The 17975-nt window shown below is 45.0% G+C and overlaps 1 protein-coding gene across 1 annotated transcript in view; it reads right to left on the bottom strand.

Moving 5' to 3' along the window:
• The window catches only part of CDH1 (cadherin 1), a 90860-nt gene that overhangs the window by 26048 nt on the left and 46837 nt on the right, over positions 1–17975 (bottom strand). Inside the window, exons 3-6 of the mRNA XM_035281641.3 lie at positions 5741–5949; positions 1556–1699; positions 1275–1430; positions 94–238 (exon numbers count right to left, since the gene is read on the bottom strand). Coding sequence (XP_035137532.3) covers positions 94–238; positions 1275–1430; positions 1556–1699; positions 5741–5949 — 654 coding nt within the window. The remainder of the gene's footprint in view (positions 1–93; positions 239–1274; positions 1431–1555; positions 1700–5740; positions 5950–17975) is intronic.

Raw genomic sequence — 17975 nt, 5'->3', positions numbered from 1 at the left:
CTTTAGTTACCCAACATTTGGGATTGGACAACACTTTGGGGTCCAAATAACCTAAGAGCCTCTGGGTGTTCAGATTCTCATTAGTGGATATACCTGGAAGAGCACCTTCCATGACAGACCCGTGAAAGACCTCCTGGGTGAACTCGGGCTTGTTGTCATTCTGATCAGTCACGGTTATCACAATCTCCATTGGGTCCTCAATAGCATTCCCATTGGATGACACAGCATGGGAGAAGAGCTGAAAGAACCAAGTGAGGGTAACTTGAGTTCTGATTAGGAAGAAAACGTGGGAGAAGGGGCCCAGCCAGAGCAGAGTACGCTCTTCCTGCTGCCACACTTTCCTGCTCTCCGAGACCCCCAGTGGGTGACTTTTCTCACACGTATGCTGCTGCTGCTGCTTCAGTGGGCTGGAGAACACCCTCACGGGCTCAGACCTCCCATTTCCCAGGGCCAGGACATCAGGCCTAGAGACAAAGGTGGGGGCCTGAAAACCTCTTATTCCAAGCAGGGTGAACTTTGCTCTGGTCCTTCTAGTCTAGCATTTCCCCCAGATATTTCTGAATTTGGCATCAATATATAACTTCCTGGTCAGGCATGGTGGCTCATGTAATCTCAGCACTTTAGGAGGCTGCAGTGGGCAGATTGCTTGAGCTGAAGATTTCAAGACCAGCCTGAGCAACATAGCAAGATCTTGTTTCTACAAAAAATACAAAAATTAGCGGGGGTGGTGGTATGCGCCCTCAGTCTCGGCTACTCAGGAGGATGAGGTGGGAGTGTCACTGGGCCCAGAAGGTCCAGGCTGCAGTGAGCTATGACTGCACCACTGCATTCCAGCCTGAGTGACATAGGTAGACCCTGTCTCAAAAAAACCAAAAATCCAAAACCAAAACCAAAACAAAAAAAATGACCCCTTGGCTTCCCTAAGCTCTTATTGCTGCCAACCCCAAGAAATGGGTTTTGCTCCCTTATATCATCACTATCTTCTCCCTTTAGGTCAGGGATTTCTAGCCCCAAGAACAGGTTGACATTTTGGGTCTAAATTTGTGCTGGATGTATGAGGATGCATGAGGATTCCTTCCTTTTCTCCTGACAAGGAGAAAAATTAACAACTGTCCCATATTCTCCCGTTATTTCTCCTTAGCAACAGGTCAAGAGGTGTCAAGTGAACCTCATCATGTGTCCAGAGCCGCTGACATGGAGATCCAGCATGGGTTGGCCAAAAAATCCTGGACAGATATTACCCCAGTGTCAACAAATTTCGAAGAGATACTTACAGTGTAGGTGGCAATTTGTTCTCTATCCAAAGGCTCTGTCACTTTCAGCCACCCTGTTTCTCTTTCAATAATAAAGACACCAACAGGGGGCGTGTCAGCTCCTTGGCCAGTGATGCTATAGAAAACCTTGGCTTCTTTGTCTTTGTTGGATTTGATCTGAAGATAAAATGAAAGAAAAATAATTAGTAAAAAAGGATCCCAACATTGGGTTTTTTCCCTTTCTCTACTCGATACTTCTCTGCCAAATCCCTCTCAGAGAAATAGAGAACTCCTTTCTCTACCTGAACCAGGTTTTTAGGAAATGGGCCTTTTTCATTTTCTGGGCAGCTGATGGGAGGGATAACCCAGTCTCTCTTCTGTCTTCTGAGGCTATGAGAGGAGTTGGGAAATGTGAGCACTTCCATGTGGGATTCAGGAACAGAGTCCTAAAAGGAAAGAAGATGAGGAACAAGATGAGACAATTCAGGAGAGATAGTACAGGTCTCATAGTCCAACCTAGCCAACAGCGTCCCAGCCTTCTGTGGGCAGTGCTCAATTTGAACTTAGTGAAACAGTCTCTTATCAATGACAAATTATATAAATCCACCAAAATGACCAACCAAAACAAAAACCAATGAACCCCTCTGCTACTTTGTAAAGACTGTATTCTCTTTTTATCCTTCTTAGTGTCCAGAGCTGAAGTAATCATTATGTATACACAAGTGTTGGTTTCAGGGTTTGATATTATAATTCACAAGTTGTTTCAAGCATATATAATGTCATTTTTGAGACAAGGTCTGGCTTTATCACTGAGGCTAGGATGCAGTGGTAAGATCTTGCTCACTGCAACCTCCACCTCCCAGGCTCAAGCCATCCCCCCATCTCAGCCTCCTGAGTAGCTGGGACTATAGTGCACACCACCATGCCCGACTAATTTTTATATTTTTAGTAGACATGGGGTTTTGCCAAGTTACCGAGGCTGGTCTTGAACTTGTGAGCTCAAGCACCTTGGCCTCCCTACGTGCTGGGATTACAGGCATGAGGCACCACACTCAGCCCATAATGTGATTTTTAATAGCAACATTATATTCTGATGATTAATTATCAGAGCTTATTCAACAACTGAATATTTGAGTTTTCAATGTTTTTCTTTTTCTTTTTTTCTAAATAGAGACAGGGTCTTGTTCTGTCACCCAGGTTGGAGTGCAGTGAAGTGATCAAAGCTCACTGTAGCCTTGAACTCCTGAGCTCAGGTGATCCTCTGACCTCAGCCTCCCAAGTAGTTGGAACTACAGGCATGCAACACCACATGTGCCTAATTGTTAAATTTTTAAAAATTTTTGTAGAGGCAGGATGTCACCATCTTGCCCAGACTGGTCTTGAACTCCTGGGCTCAAGCAATTCTCCCACTTTGGCTTCCCAATTGCCTGATATTACAGGTGTGCACCATTGCACCTGGCCTCTTTTATGTTTTTCCTGGGGACATAGGTCCCCAAAGTGGAATTATCAGCCAAAACAAGTACATTTTGAGAACTGGTACTAAGAACTACTTTGTGATCAATACAAATATCTTAATCTCATTGTGTCATTATATCTATATGGTTTCCATTTGTTGTAACAGAAGCTGTTGGATGGGAGCCAAAAACACCCTTTGAGACTTGTATTGAACAGTTTTCATGTGCAATAAAGATAACTTTATGCACATGCAGGGAAATAAGAGAGTTGAAAATGGAAGGAAAATATTTGCCAAATTGTTTAAGTGTTTCAACGTGATTACTGTAAAGTTTTCAGGGGAAAATTCCATCTCTCACCTTCCACATAAAAACTCACAGTCACTTATCACTGCTTGCCAAGTTTGAGTTCAACTATATTTTCTGGCTTTTTTTCTGTACCAGATACATGTGAGATGTGACCAGGTATCATCACAGAACCCTTCCCTGATGCTGCACAATGGCCACATGTGCATGCATGCACATACGCCTACGCCCTCTGCCCTCTACATCCTGTGTGTGTCTCCTAGAGGCAGCCCAGCCTGCACCAAGGGCAGGCTCTGGAGCTAGGCTGCCTGGCTTTGAAACCTCATGATGGTAACTCCTCGTCCCAGGCAGATATTACTTAACTTCTCTGTACTACAGTTTCCTAATGTCTGAAATGGGGATAACAGTAGAACCTATCTCATAGAATTTTTGGAAGGATTCAATGAGATGCTGATCTTGCACATTTAAAGCATTGAGAATAGTGCCGGAAACATAGCAAGTGCTCAATAAAGGTAGTGATGCAGATGATGGTTAGACTGGTTAGAAAACGCAGAGTTATGGTTTTGTTCAGATTTGATGCCAGCACAGGAACAAAATATAAACCTGACCATCAACACGGTATCCTGGGCCAGGCATGGTGGCTCACGTCTGTAATCCCAGCACTTTGGGAGGCCGAGGCGGGCACATCACTTGAGGTCAGCAGTTTGAGATCAGCCTGGCCAACGTGGTAAAACCCTGTCTCTATTAACAATACAAAAATTAGCCAGGCTTGGTGGCGGGTACCTGTAATCCCAGCTACTCAAGAGGCTGAGGCAGAAGAATTGTTTGAACCCAGGAGGCAGAAGTTGCAATGAGCCGAGATCACACCACTGCCCTCCAGCCTGGGAGACAGAGTGAGATTCTGTCTTTAAAAAAACAAAATAAAACTGTCTCTGGATCATAAGAGGCTTCCACACACAGCTGCCTGGCAAGGACTCACTGTGCTGAATTTTTTTCATGTGAATAATGGGATCCCTTGGAGACTTTGAGTCAAGGAGCTATGTTAATATAGTCCTATAGTATTAGATTCCTCGTTTTTCTGGTCTAATTACACCAGGGAGAAAAATCAGATCTATCAGGAGGACTATTACATTTCAAGACTATCAAGAGTCTTTAGGGAGAAAAGTAGGCTCCAACCTCACAGGCCTTGGCACTTATAACGCATTCCATACTTCCAAAGTGGTAAGCAGGACCAACTAGAATATCCCCCCAGAGAGACATTTCGGTAGGAAGCACCACAGGAGCAGCTGAGAAACTGGCAAAGGTGATTGGCTTCGGGTAGCAAACCCTAGAAACATTTCTGCCAAGAAACTAGGCAGACAGCCATCCTTCCATTCATGGCCAATCCATCTGTCTATCTGTTCATGGTAGGGGCCAGACCTAAGGCCAGGTACTGCCAATACAATGGGAAAGGGTCCTGTGGAGGTTACAGTCTAATGGGGCAAGAGCTGCCCACTGGTGGTTCTTCTTCCTTGCCAAGACCCTTCCCACTGGAAGCACAAAAAGCAAAGTGATCAGAGAATCCAGCTCTTGTCCAGGCACAATAGTTCACGCCTGTAATCCCAGCACTTTGGGAGGCCAAGGCAAGTGGATCATTTGAAGTCAGGAGTTCGAGACCAGCCTGGCCAACATGGCAAAACCTCGCTTCAACTAAAAATATAAAAATTAGCCAGGCATGGCCGGGCACGGTGGCTCATGCCTATAATCCCAGCACTTTGGGAGGCCGAGGCGGGTGGATCACGAGGTCAAGAGATCGAGACCATCCTGGCCAACATGGTGAAACCCTGTCTCTACTAAATACAAAATATTAGCCAGGCATGGTGGCACATGCCTGTAATCCCAGCTACTTGGGAGGCTGAGACAGAAGAATCGTTTGAACTCAGGAGGTGGAGGTTGCGGTGAGCCGAGATCGCACCACTGCACTCCAGCCAGGGCAACAAGAGCGAAACTCCATCTCAAAAAAAAAAAAAAAATTAGCCAGGCCTGATGGCAGGCACCTGTAATCTCAGCTACTCAGGAGGCTGAGGCAGGAGAATCGCTTGAACCAGGGAGGTGGAGGTTGCAGTGAATTGCGCCACAGAGCGAGACTCTGCCTTAATAAAAAAAAAAAAAAAGAGAGAGAGAAGAATCCAGCTCTCATTCATTTTTCCCCCAAGAGGGGAGTGGTAAAGACAGCTAACAATGGCTAAGTACACCTTGTGGATTTCTAGCATTTCACTGTATTAATTAATTCTATCCTCACTATTATCTCTATTTTACAGATAAACTCAAGCATAGACAGGTGATGTAACTCCTCCAGTCTTGCCCAAGTAGTAAATGACATGGCTGAGATTCAGTCCCAGACAGTGTCCAGGCCTTTCCCACTCTTCCACATTACCCGGTCCCCACACTCCAAAAGCCCCAGCAAGAATTATTCAGTTAGACCACGAGCTCTCAATTGGGGCTGATCTGTTCTTCCAGGGGCCGTTGGCAACACGTGGAGATACTTTTGGTTGTCACAACTGGTGGAAGTGCTACTGGTCTAACCAGTTAAGGACAGGCATGCTTGCTAAACGTCCTACACAGTGCACAGGAGAACCCTGATAACACAAAATCACCCAGCCCAAAATGTCAACAGTAGCAAGGCTGAGAAACCCAGATTAGACAGCAGACTAAAACAACAGTTAACTTCTCAGAAAAATGCCAACATACATGATGGGGGTGCCCCACTGCCTGCAGCGTGACTTTGGTGGAAAACTTTCTGTAGGTGGAGTCCCAGGCGTAGACCAGAAAATGGATCTGTGGGTTATGAAGTTGTACAGGCCTTTTGACTGTAATCACGCCATCTGTGCCCACTTTGAATCGGGTGTCGACGGAAAAGTAGGCTGTCCTTGGTCGACCAGTGCAATCTTCAAAACTCACTGCAGGGCAGAAATCAGAGATTAGGAAATTGGACAGATTAAAGACAAGAGCATTCCTTCTCCAAAAAGCAAACTTGATTCACCCACCAGAAGCTTCCCACAAAACCAAACACAACAAAAGAAACCATAATCCGGGGACAGATCAACAAAGCTATTGCCATAATCTTCTTCACAACTATAGGGTGACTTCATTGTGCTCTGATTTCTTTCTCATCTTCTTGTCAATTGACAATATTATCTTGCCTAGAAAGAACTTCTTGGCTGGGTGTAGGGGCTCATGCCTATAATTCCAGCACTTTGGAAGGCCAAGGCAGGCAGATTACCTGAGGTCAGGAGTTTGAGACCAGCCTGGTCCAACACGGTAAAACCCTGTCTCTACTAAAAATATAAAAATCAGCCGGGTGTGGTGGTGGGCACCTGAATGACAGCTACTCAGGAGGCTGAGGCAGGAGAATTGCTTGAACCTGGGAGGCGGAGGTTTCGGTGAGCCAAGATTGCACCACTGCACTCCAGCTCAGGCAACAGAGTGAGGCTCCATCTCAAAAAAAAAAGGTAACTTCTTTTTCTTTTGAGATGGAGTCTCACTCTGTTGCTCGGGCAGGAGTGCAGTGACACCATCTCAGCTCACTGCAACCTCCACCTCCCAGGTTCAAGCGATTCTCCTGCAGCCTTCCAAGTAGCTGGGACTACAGGCATGCGCCAACTTGCCTGGCTAATTTTCGTATTTTTTTAGTAGAGACAGGGTTTCACTATGTTGGTTAGGCTGGTCTTGAACTCCTGACCTTGTGATCCGCCCACCTCGGCCTCCCAAAGTGCTGGGATAACAAGTGTGAGCCACCTCATCTGGCCGTAACTTCTCTTTTTCAATAACAACAACGAAAAAGAGGCTGTTCAATCCAATGACTCTTGCCAGTCAGCATGAGAACAGATCACTACAATAACTGACACTGAAGACCTATTGTGCCCAGAAATTAGTGCCTAATAATAAGATGCTATGGGTAATCTACATTTAAATAAGGCATTTACATTTAGAACAGCAGTAGCAGATAATGAGAGCGCTAGCATGGAATAATGGTTAACAGTAGACGCTAGACCAAACTACCTGGGTTCAAGTCCCAACTCGGCCACTTATGAGCTCTGTGACTTCAGGCCAAGTTACTTACCCTCTCTATGCCTCAGTCTCCCTAACTGTAGAATGATGGCAACAATAGTAACTATTAGTTTTCTGAGACAAGAGTCTCACTCTGTCACCCAGGCTGGAGTGCAGTGGTGCGATCATGGATTGTTTTAAGGTACATAAAACAGCACCTTGGACATAATAAACATTAAATAAAAATTTTAAGAACAAATGTAGCTTTGAGTAATCATTGATTCAGCCCCCATGAGTATTCCACAAAAGTCACTGATAAGTCAATCAATAGTTACTGAGTGCTGATTACGTGCTTACTGTCCGAGGAACAAAGAGGTGTTACCTACTTGCAGCATGGGGCACAGAGGAGAAACTGATCAACTGATCACTGTCAGTTTAGAGAGATGGTGAAGGTTTCATAGGAAGGTCTTTAACCTGACCATACAGGATAGCAAGACAAAGGCAGAAAAGGACTGCTTGGGTGGAGAATGTTATACCCAATGGCTTAGAGACAAAACCACTTAAAGCTATTAAAGTTTTAATACTTTAATAAGTATTAAAATTGGCCAGGCACAGAGGCTCATGCCTGTAATCCCAGCACTTTGGGAGGTTGAGGCAGGTGGATCATTTGAACTTGAGACCAGCCTGAGCTACATAAGGAGACCCTATTTCTTATACACAAAAAATAAAAATAAAATTAGCTGGGTGTGATGGTGCTGGATACCTGTGGTTCCAGCTACTGGAGAAGATGAGGTTGGAGGATCACTTGAGGCCAGGAGATTGAGGCAGCAGTGAGCCGTGATCACACCACTGCACTCCAGCCTGAGGGACAAATTAAGACCATCTCAAACAATAACAACAACAAACAAAGGCCAGTTGTGGCTCACACCTGTAATCCCAGCACTTTGGGAGGCCAAGGTGAGCAGATCACTTAAGGTCAGGAGTTCAAGACCAGCCTGGCCAACACAGTGAAACCCATCTCTACTAAAAATACAAAAAAAAAAAAAAAATTAGCCAGGCTTGGTGGCAGGCACCTGTAATTCCAGCTACTTGGGAGGCTGAGGCAGGAGAATCTCTTGAACCTGGAAGGTGGAGGTTGCAGTGAGCTGAGATCATGCCACTGCACTCCAGCCTGGGCAACAGAGTCAGACTCCTTCTCAAAAATAAAATAAAATAAAATAAAATAAAAAGTATTAAAACTTTAAAAAGTATTAATACCCTAAAGCCGGAGAAGCTGTGGTTGAAGCTTCTACACTACACATTAGAATCTCAAAGGACTCATTCAAATAGGTGACCATCAAGCTATATGCCAGTGTTGGACTGTGAGAAGAAAATCGTGATGAAGATAGTTAAGGCTCCCATTCTCATTGGGCTTACACTACTGAGGAAACAATGGACAAAGACAGAAACTTGTAATTTCAGGCAGTAAGTAATAGAAAGTAAAATAAAAGAGGGTGACGTAAGAGTGACAGAGGAGAAAGGAGTTTGCTGAAGATGTAACTTATATTGCATGGTGAGGGCAGGCCTTTCTGAGGCAGGGCCACCTGAGCTCGGACCTGAAGGAGCCATTGCAGAAGCCTGGATCAAAGGGGCTTCCAGGCAGAGGGGAATAGTCGATAAAACCATTCATTCTAGGAAACTCTCAGCTTGGCCTGTTTTCCTCCCTTTCAAATAATTGTCTGATAGAATTTCCATTACTTCCAAGTGCTCTTTTATAAAAATTCCTGCCGTCCTTACTATTTTACAAGGCTAGACAAGAGGATCAGGTTTCTGCCAGAAAGCCCTGAAGCCATCCCTGACGCCTGGGCAGCAGTTCTCATTTCTTCCACCAGGGGCCACCCTTGCAAACATTTCTGAATCTAACAGCCCTGCCCATGCCCGAGAAAAATAAGACCTCGTTTGGGGGTGAGAGGGGAAGTACCAGATTTTCTCCATTTTGAAGATGAAACTGAGGCTCACAGAGGTTAAGAAATTTACCTGACATCCTGAAACTAGTAAATGGCAGAGCTGAGACAGGCTCTTAACATGGGTTATAGTCTCACGGTTGGCTCCCCTTCTCTCTGGAGAGACTCTGTTAAGGCCTTGGTTTTGTTGGTTTTGTTTGTTGTTTGTTTGTAGAGATGGGGTCTTGTTATGTTGCCCAGGCTGGTCTTGAACTCCTGGGCTCAACCAATGTTCCCGCCTTGGCCTCCCAAAGTGCTAGGATGACAGGCGTGAGCCACCGTGTTCAGCCAACCCTGGTTATTTTTAAAGGAAGATTCTGCCTCCAAGCTAGGATCCCCAGGATGGGATTGGAGGCTACTCCATGCAATAGCTGCGGTCTGCTACCTGGCAAATAAAGTGAGCAACCAAACCACGAAGAGTTCGTTCACAGGAAGGGAGCTGGGTCCTTCAGAGTCATCCACCTGATCCTCCCTCTCAGTGGAAAAAAAAAAAAAAAAAAAATCACCACCAGGCCCCACCCCTACCCTGTCAGCTCTTAGGCTGGGTCTACAACTTACCCAGCTTGAAGGGAAGGGTGGGGTGAGCAGGGGAGAGCTATAATAAATGATGGGAAGAACAGAGACAAGGAAAAAGGGCTGGACTCAGGGTCTGCGACTGGATTATAAACCCAGATTCTGCCATGCTCTTGCTGGATGGCCTTAGCAAATTGCTAAACCTCTATGGGCCTATAACATAAAGGTTATCACCACTGTTTGAGTCTACCTCTTTAGGGTTTTGTAAAGAGTAACCAAGTCAGTGAATGTGATGCTTTTTTTTTTTTTTTTTTTTTTTTGAGATGGAGTCTCACTCTGTCACCAGGCTGGAGTGCAATGGCACGATCTCAGCTCACTGCAACCTCTGCCTCCTGGGATCCAGTGATTCTCCTGCATTAGCTTCCTGAGTAGCTGGGATTACAGGAGCATGCCACCACAGCCAGCTAATTTTTGTATTTTTAGTAGAGACAGGGTTTCACCATGTTGGTCACGTTGGTCTCGAACTGCTGACCTTGTGATCTGCCCGCCTTGGCCTCCCAAAGTGCTGGGTTTACAAGTGTGAACCACCACGTGTGGCCCCTTGTGATGACATTTTCTAAGTTAAAAAGCAATGCAAGTAGAGATGACTTATTTCTGTGTATTTGGGTAGATAAGTATTTGCTAACTGAACAGCTGAGCCATAAGATGATGAAAGAATCAAGAAGAAATGTCAAGTCCTTATAGGATGGGCAGATACCATCCTTTTAAGTCTAAAATAGGAATTTCTTTTCAAACTAGCAAAACCAGATGCTCTTCAAAGAGCCCTCTTCCACCCCCAGCAGAGGTAATGGGGCAACTGGGTCATCTTTGGGGGCTTGTCACGTAAACAGGGAATGAGGGCTGTACTGAATTCCTTTCTCCTGCCTTCCCAAATCTAGGCAGTGAAAGTTGAGACAAGCATGATTGGACTTGCCAAGGGTGGCGGCCTGAAAAAATGAAAATGGTTTTGCAAATAACTTGATGCAAGGCACTTAACCTGCTTTGGGGCACCTCATCTTAATGGTGGTTAAGCCCTAGCCTTTGAGAAGTGACAGCATAAATATGATGGAGAGCCCCAACCTGAATTCCAAGTGTTCACAAGAGTCATTATGTCCCCATGCAACCTGATCCTCTGGGCTGATTAGAGAAAATTATAGGAAAGACTGAAAGGTTCTCCAGCTCTGGGAAGCCTCTGGGAAGTTCACTGTAACCTTGGCGAGGGCTGGGCTGTCTCTGAGCCCGGAAAATGGGAGGAAAGAAGAGTGGCAAAATGTTCAAACTAGAGGATCAATATATGGGGATTGGGTATATTTTGACGTTTTCATGATGAACAGCTAATAAGAATAAAGCTAGCAAAGGTGTAAGTATTCTTTAACCCAGCATGCCCACCTTTCATAAACGTATTTGGTCACTTGGTGTAAAAATCAAACCCTATAAAAGGAGCTAAGCCTCTACAACTGGCCATCTTCATGTGGGAAAGGTTTTTGTTTGTTTTTTTTTCCTGAGACAGAGTCTTACTCTGTGCCCAGGCTAGAGTCCAATAGCACCATCACGGTTCACTGCAACTTCTGCCTCCTGGGTTTAAGCAATTCTCCTGCCTCAGCCTCCTGAGTAGCTGAGATTACAGGTGCCCACAACCACACCTGTATTTTTAGTAGAGACAAGTTTTCACCATGCTGGCCAGGCTGGTCTCAAACTCCTGGCCTCAAGCAATCCACCCACCTCAGCTTCCCAAAGTGCTGGGATTACAGATGCAAGTATTGTGCCTGGCAGTTTAAAACAACAAAAACATATTTTCCTTATACATCTTTGTATTATATTGCCTGTTACATTAGAATGAATTCCTTTTTTTAAATGATAAGAATTAATAAGAATGACTTTTTAAAAGTATTTTTAAGACCCTGTGAGCCCTGCATACTGTTATTCAACCTACGGTGTCCTACTTTCTAGTCTACTGGGCAAAAGTAGTAGCTTTCATCAGTGGACCCCAAGAGAGATGTCTGATGTTCAAATACCAATGAAACCCAAGTTCATGAAAAACTTTCGGTCTGGAGCAGGCTCTGAGCACTCAGCAACATTCCTTGGTTGAAATTGCCATCATGCCACACAGAACAGTCCCACTTTGACGATCCCGTTTCTTCTCCCACACCCGCCTGGTCCCATAACTGGAATGTGAGTGGGTAGAAACAAGACAGTCTCAAAAGCCTCTATGTTATTTTCAGATGTTGGGATTTAAGGATAGGGCTCTGCTATGAAAGGCAGCTAACCATAGTTGAGTTATTTGGTAACCAGTGTGCTAACCCAGCATCTTAGAAGCAACTAGTTGGAAGCAGTGTTTTGCCCACACTACACACAAAGGGGCACATTATGGATTGCCTCCCTTTTATTAGAACACTTCCCACAGCAAACACCAAAGAACACTGCATTTAGTTTTATTCAAAGACCATCTGAACTTGAGACCCAGCCTCAGTTATGCACATGAATTGGAGGACAAGATCAGAGAACTGGACAGGTATGGTAGCTCATGCCTGTAATCTCAGCACTTTGGGAGGCCGAGGCAGGTGGATCACCTGAAGTCAGGAGTTTGATACCAGCCTGGTCAACATAGTGAAACCTCGTCTCTACTAAAAATACAAAGAATTAGCTGGCTGTCATGGTGGGTGCTTGTAATCCCAGCTACTCGGGAGGCTAAGGCAGGAGAATAGCTTGAACCTGGAAGGCAGAGGTTGCAGTGAGCCGAAATTGCACTGTTGCACTCCAGTGTGGGCGACAGAGGGAGATTCCGTCTCAAAAAAAAAAAAAAAGATCAGAGAACCAGTCAGGCACAGTGGCTCATGCCTATAATCTTAGTATTTTGGGGGCTAAGGAGGATCACTTGAGCCCAGGATTTTGAGACTAGCCTGGGCAACATAGTGAGATGCAGTCTCTTAAACTAAAAGAAAATGAAATCTAACTTGATAGATGAAAGGAATCCTGGGGAGACAGTCTCATTCGGCTAGTTAGACATTTTCTTTTTGTTGGTTAGGGACAGTGTTTCCAACTCCATCTCCACAGATACTACCACCTATAAGACTTCCTTCTAGGTTGACTATTTCCTTAGATGACACTGGGGATTCTAGAATGTGTTCTTTTAATGTGAGTTCATGAAATCAGTAAACATTACAGGTTCACTGTTCATTCACGCTCAGCAGAAAATGTAATTTTATGTTTACCAATGCAAGACAAGCCTGAGCAACATAGTGAAACCTCACTTTCTACCAAGAAAAGAAAATCTAAAAAGTTAGCCCGGCATGTTGGCACACCTGTAGTCCCAGCTACTAGGGAGGCTGAGGCAGAAGGGTTGCTTGAGCCCAGGAGTTAGAGGCTGCAGTGTGCTAGGTTCATAACACTGCACTCCACCCTAGGTAACAAAGCAAGACCCCAGCTCTAAAATAATGGTAATAAAAATTAAAGTAACAAAATTTTTATTTTTATTTTTATAGAGACGGAGTTTCACCATGTTGGCCAGGATGGTCTTGATCTTTGACCTCGTGATCTGCCCACCTTGGCCTCCCAAAGTGCTGGGATTACAGGCATGAGCCACTGGGCCCGGCCCAAAATTTTTTTAAAAATAAAAATGCAGTCGGGGTGTGGTGGCTCATGCACGTAATCCCAGTACTTTGGGAGGCTGAGGCAGGTGGATCATGAGGTCAGGAGTACAAGACCAGCCTGGCCAACATGGTGAAACCCTGTCTCTACTAAAAATACAAAAAAACTAGCTGGGTGTGGTGGCACGTGCCTGTAGTCCCAGCTACGTAGGAGGCTGAGGCAGAATTGCTTGAACTCAGGAAGCAGAGGTTGCAGTGAGCCGAGATTGTACCACTGTACTCCAGCCTGGTCAATAAAGGGAGACTCTGTCTCAAAAAAATAAAATAAATAAAAATGCAAAGGAAAGGACAATCAGGCCTTCAGTTTGTCCACATTTGGGGCATGTTGAAAAGGAGATGCAAGTTCCACCAAGAAGATTGACTCTCACTTGATAAGTCTCTAATGGTATGTGTACATTTGCTGCTAAGAACTATGGACAAGGCCGGGTATGGTGGCTCATGCCTGTAACCCAACACTTTGGGAGGCAGAGGCAAGAGGATTCCTTGTGTCCAGGAGTTTGAGACCAACCTGGGCAATATAGTGAGATCCTGTCTCTACAAAAAAAGTCAAAAATTAGCTGGGAGCAGTGTGTCTGTAGTCCCAGCTACTCGAGAGGCTGAAACAAGAGGATTGCTTGGGCCAAGGAGGTCGAGGCTGCAGTGAGCTGTGAGGGCACCACTGCACTAAGCCTGGGCAACAGAGTAAGACCCTGTATCAAAAAAAAAAAAAAAAAAAAGCAACAAAACAAAAACTAAAACTTTGGACAACAATAATCTATATCCTTATTAGATAAAATAGTCCTGTGTGGTAGGGATTTAGCATTCCTTTTTTTAAATGGGGAAACAGAAAAGGAACTTAACCAAGTTCCACAGCTATGAAGTGACGGAAGCTGTGGTCTGATACTACTTAACTGCCAGGACTCAGCAGCCAGCCTATCTCTCAGAACTGATGATCCATTTGCAGGCCTGCTTGCTGAATGGACACTGAGAAGTTAGTTCTCACTGAAGACTAGGGCAGTTGGAGAGTAACTTGAATGAGAACAGCAGCAAAAAGATCATTATGTAAACTCCTTCTTTCTCCTTGGATGAAAATTGAGCCTTGACAATCTAGTTTCAGGCCTCAGAGAAACCTAAGGATATTCCAACAGCCACACAGAGAAGGAAGTGTTATATACTTCAGTTTCAAGAAGGTCCATCTGTATGTTACCACTTTGCATAAGCTAAAACAAGTCAAAGTTCCTCTAAACTGCCAGCATCAACTTCAACATTTTTTCAGGTAAGATAAGCAGGTTGGAGTATCATGTTGCACAAGCGTGACTCTCAACATGCCCAAAACATCCATGCAATGTGCTCTTGGGACAGCAGCTGAGGCTCCTGCACCCCTGTTGACAGGTGACCCCCGTGGGTTCCCAGGAACTGGAAGTTTATTTGCATGAAGCTTATCAAGTTCCTTCTAACCTCTCCTTAATGTCCTTGCCCAGAACAAATTATATATGGTCTCTGTCTTCACTGAGCTATACCCTGAAAACAGATGTCAACAATGAGCGCTGCCTGGATGGGAAGCATGAAGCAAAGTCCCCTTGGCTTCTGTCCCCATCAAAACACAGGGGGTGGAGAGAGAAAACAGTGACATTAAAGATTAAGAAAAAATCAGCCCATGACCCTCTACCCTTTACTTTCTGAAGTGGGAGAAACAAGGCTAAAGGTGTAAGGCAGTGCCTTTGACTTTTCCCCTTTAAGGTTACTCAAGCGACTTGGTCACGCTAGCAACAGGTGTCTTTTTGCTTTCCCAATCATGGTTCTGCTCAGATGAATGCTCTTACCTTCTCTACTGGCAAACACCATGGGTGTTGATTGGAATCAGCCCGGGGGAAGGGTCATGAATGGCACTTCTGGAATTGGTTAAAAGTCAATATTTAGGCTGGGGGTGGTGGCTCATGCCTGTAATCCTAGCACTTTGGGAGACCAAGGCGGGCAGATCACCTGAGGTCAGGAATTTGAGACCATCCTGGACAAATGGCAAAACCCCATCTCTAGTAAAAATACAAAAAATTAGCTAGGCATGGTGGTGTGCACTGTAGCCCCAACTACTTGGGAGACTGAGGCAGGAGATTTGCTTGAACCTGGGGGTGGAGGTTGCAGTGAGTTGAGATCACGCCACTGCATTCCAGCATGGGAAACAGCAAGACTCCATCTCAAAAAAATAAATAAAATATAAAGGCAGACATCCCCACCTCCTTTAAGGGACTGCTTCAAGGACTTTCAGTAAATCTTTATTGAGCCCCTACTCTCTTTGTCAAGCACCATTCTAAGGCCTGAGAAATACAGCAACGGACAAAGCAAAGTCCCTGCCCTCATGGGGCTTTCATTCCAATGTCAAAGAGATAATTAACAAGTAAATCAATAAGTATCATGGTGGCCCATGCCTGTAATTCCAGCACTTTGGGAGGCCAAGGTGGGAGGATCACTTGAGCCCAGGAGTTTGAGACTAGCTTGAGCAACATGGCAAGACCCCATCTCTACAAAAAATTAAAAATTAGCTGAGTGTGGTGGGACATGCCTGTAGTTCCAACTACTTAGGAGGCTGAGGCAGGAGGATCACCTGAGCCCAGGAGGTCGAGGCTACAGTGAGCTGTGATTGTGCCACTGGACTCTAGCCTGGGTAACAGATCAAGATGCTGTCTCAAAAAAAAGAAAAAGAAAAAGAAAAAAGAAAAAAAAATTATCAGGGCTCTAATATGGGCTATTTAATTTGTATTCACTTTTTCCTTACTACAAATAAATCCACAGGTAACATTTTAATAAATATATCTTTTTTTCTAAGAAAAAAAAAAGTATCAGGAATGACAAGTGTAATAGAGAAATATAAGCAGATAAGTAATTTCCAAGGGCTTTATGAGAGAGACAGGGCAACTTAATTAAAAAAAGGCATTTAGGGAATATTAAGGTATATTAGGAAATAAAGGGAAGTAAAAGAGACCGCCCCAGCTTTGAGCTATGTGCTGAAGTGAGGGAGAGAGCCAGGCGGCAGTGTGTGGGGAACGGTTCCAAGGTCTACTCAAAGCCTGCACACCTACTCTGTGCATGCCTCTCACATGGGGGGCAGTCTGTTCTAGTACTGAAGATCCAACCAAACACAACAGATAACAACTCCTGCCCACCTGGGGCTGACATCCTAGACAAATTAACATGATTTTAGCACAGGTCTAAGAGAAGGGTTAGCTCTTGTTCCTGAGAGCCAGATTGTCTCCTGATGCCCCATGCCCTTCTTGACAACAAGACCAGAAGAGGACTTAGTTTTAAATGATTTTTCTTTCCGGCTCTCTCCCAGAGAGTGCAGAAACAGCCAGTGCCCACTGATTAACAACCCCACCCAGTTTCATCTCTATTCCTGCCTGGACTGGGATCTGGTGCCTTGACTAGAGAAGCTGGGGCTACTTCTCTGCTCAAGTCAAAACCGGCTCCTTGGTTTCAATTTTCCAGAGTCAACACCAACTGGGAAGGAATCTCATCTCAAATTTGTTTTAAAGAGGAGGGGAAAGAAACAACTGATCTCCATTCTAGCAAGGAACTGGCAGTAACACCAGGCCTCCTGCAGAGGCAGAGGCTAGAGAGGGACCACTTCCCCACCTGTCTTAGGGAGGGAAATGTGTTTGCTTTCCTCAAAAAGAATAAGGAGAACGGGGAGGTCCTCTGGCTTCCACACCAAATTGGAGGGGCTTTCTTGTCCCAGCTCTGGCTGCATGTGAAACACACAGACGTCCTGTCTGGCAAAATAGAGGCCTTAACCAATCATTCTCATGGACTGCAACCCAGGAAACATTCCTGTGGTCAGGTTGGGCAACTCTAGGAACTGTTTGCTTATTGATTAGAAAGAAATCATTGAAGTTTCTGCCCCCTTTTGCTTTCAGTTGGATTTCCCGAGGCTAGGGAGGGCCCCATGTACTGAATTCCAAAGCTGCTAAATCCCTCCTTCCCTAACCCCCTGCTGCCTCAAGCAGGAAAGGGCAGCTGGCAGGCCTTAGAGGTGGGAGACCAAGTCCTAGGCCCTCATAGGCAGTGGTAATTGCGTTTAGATTCCCACTGGTGAAATAAAGCATGGACCAAAATGCCTCCTAACATCATTTCCCTCCAGGGTCTAACATGTGTTGCACAGAGACTTTCCTGGGGCACTTTTTTTTTTTTTTTTTTTGAGACTGAGTTTCGCACTTGTTGCCCAGGCTGGAGTGCAATGGCATGATCTCAGCTCACTGCAACCTCCACCTCCTGGGTTCAAGCAATTCTCCTGCTTCAGGCTCGTAAGTAGCTGGGATTACAGGCAGGCACCACCACGCCCGGCCTTTTTTTTGTATTTTTAGTAGAGACGGGGTTTCTCCATGTTGGTGAGGCTGGTATCAAACTCCCGACCTCAGGTGATGCATCCGCCTCGGCCTCCCAAAGTGCTGGGATTATAGGCGCGAGCCACTGCACCTGGCCTCCTGGGGTATTTTTTAAAACTACTGAGGCAGGGCCCCTGCCTCAGACTAACTGAATCCAGATGTTCAGGGCTTGGGCAGTAGCAACTACGGAGTGAGAGATTTCTTCTGGAGGTGATGAAAATATCACAAAATTGATTGTGATGACCCCTGCTTAAGTCTGTGACTATAAGGAAAACTGTTAAATTCTACATTTTAAATTGGTATAATATATGTTATGTGGTTATTTCGATAAGGCTGTTATCGAAAAAAAGGAAAAAAGAAAGAAAAAAAAGAGCCAATCACACAAAGTATTCACAAA

Source organism: Callithrix jacchus, chromosome 20 (assembly GCF_049354715.1).
Source record: "Callithrix jacchus isolate 240 chromosome 20, calJac240_pri, whole genome shotgun sequence".
In the NCBI taxonomy this organism is placed as follows: Eukaryota; Metazoa; Chordata; class Mammalia; order Primates; family Cebidae; genus Callithrix; species Callithrix jacchus.
The sequence above is the reverse complement of the archived record's forward strand: the minus strand, read 5'-3'. Positions and strand labels throughout refer to the sequence as shown.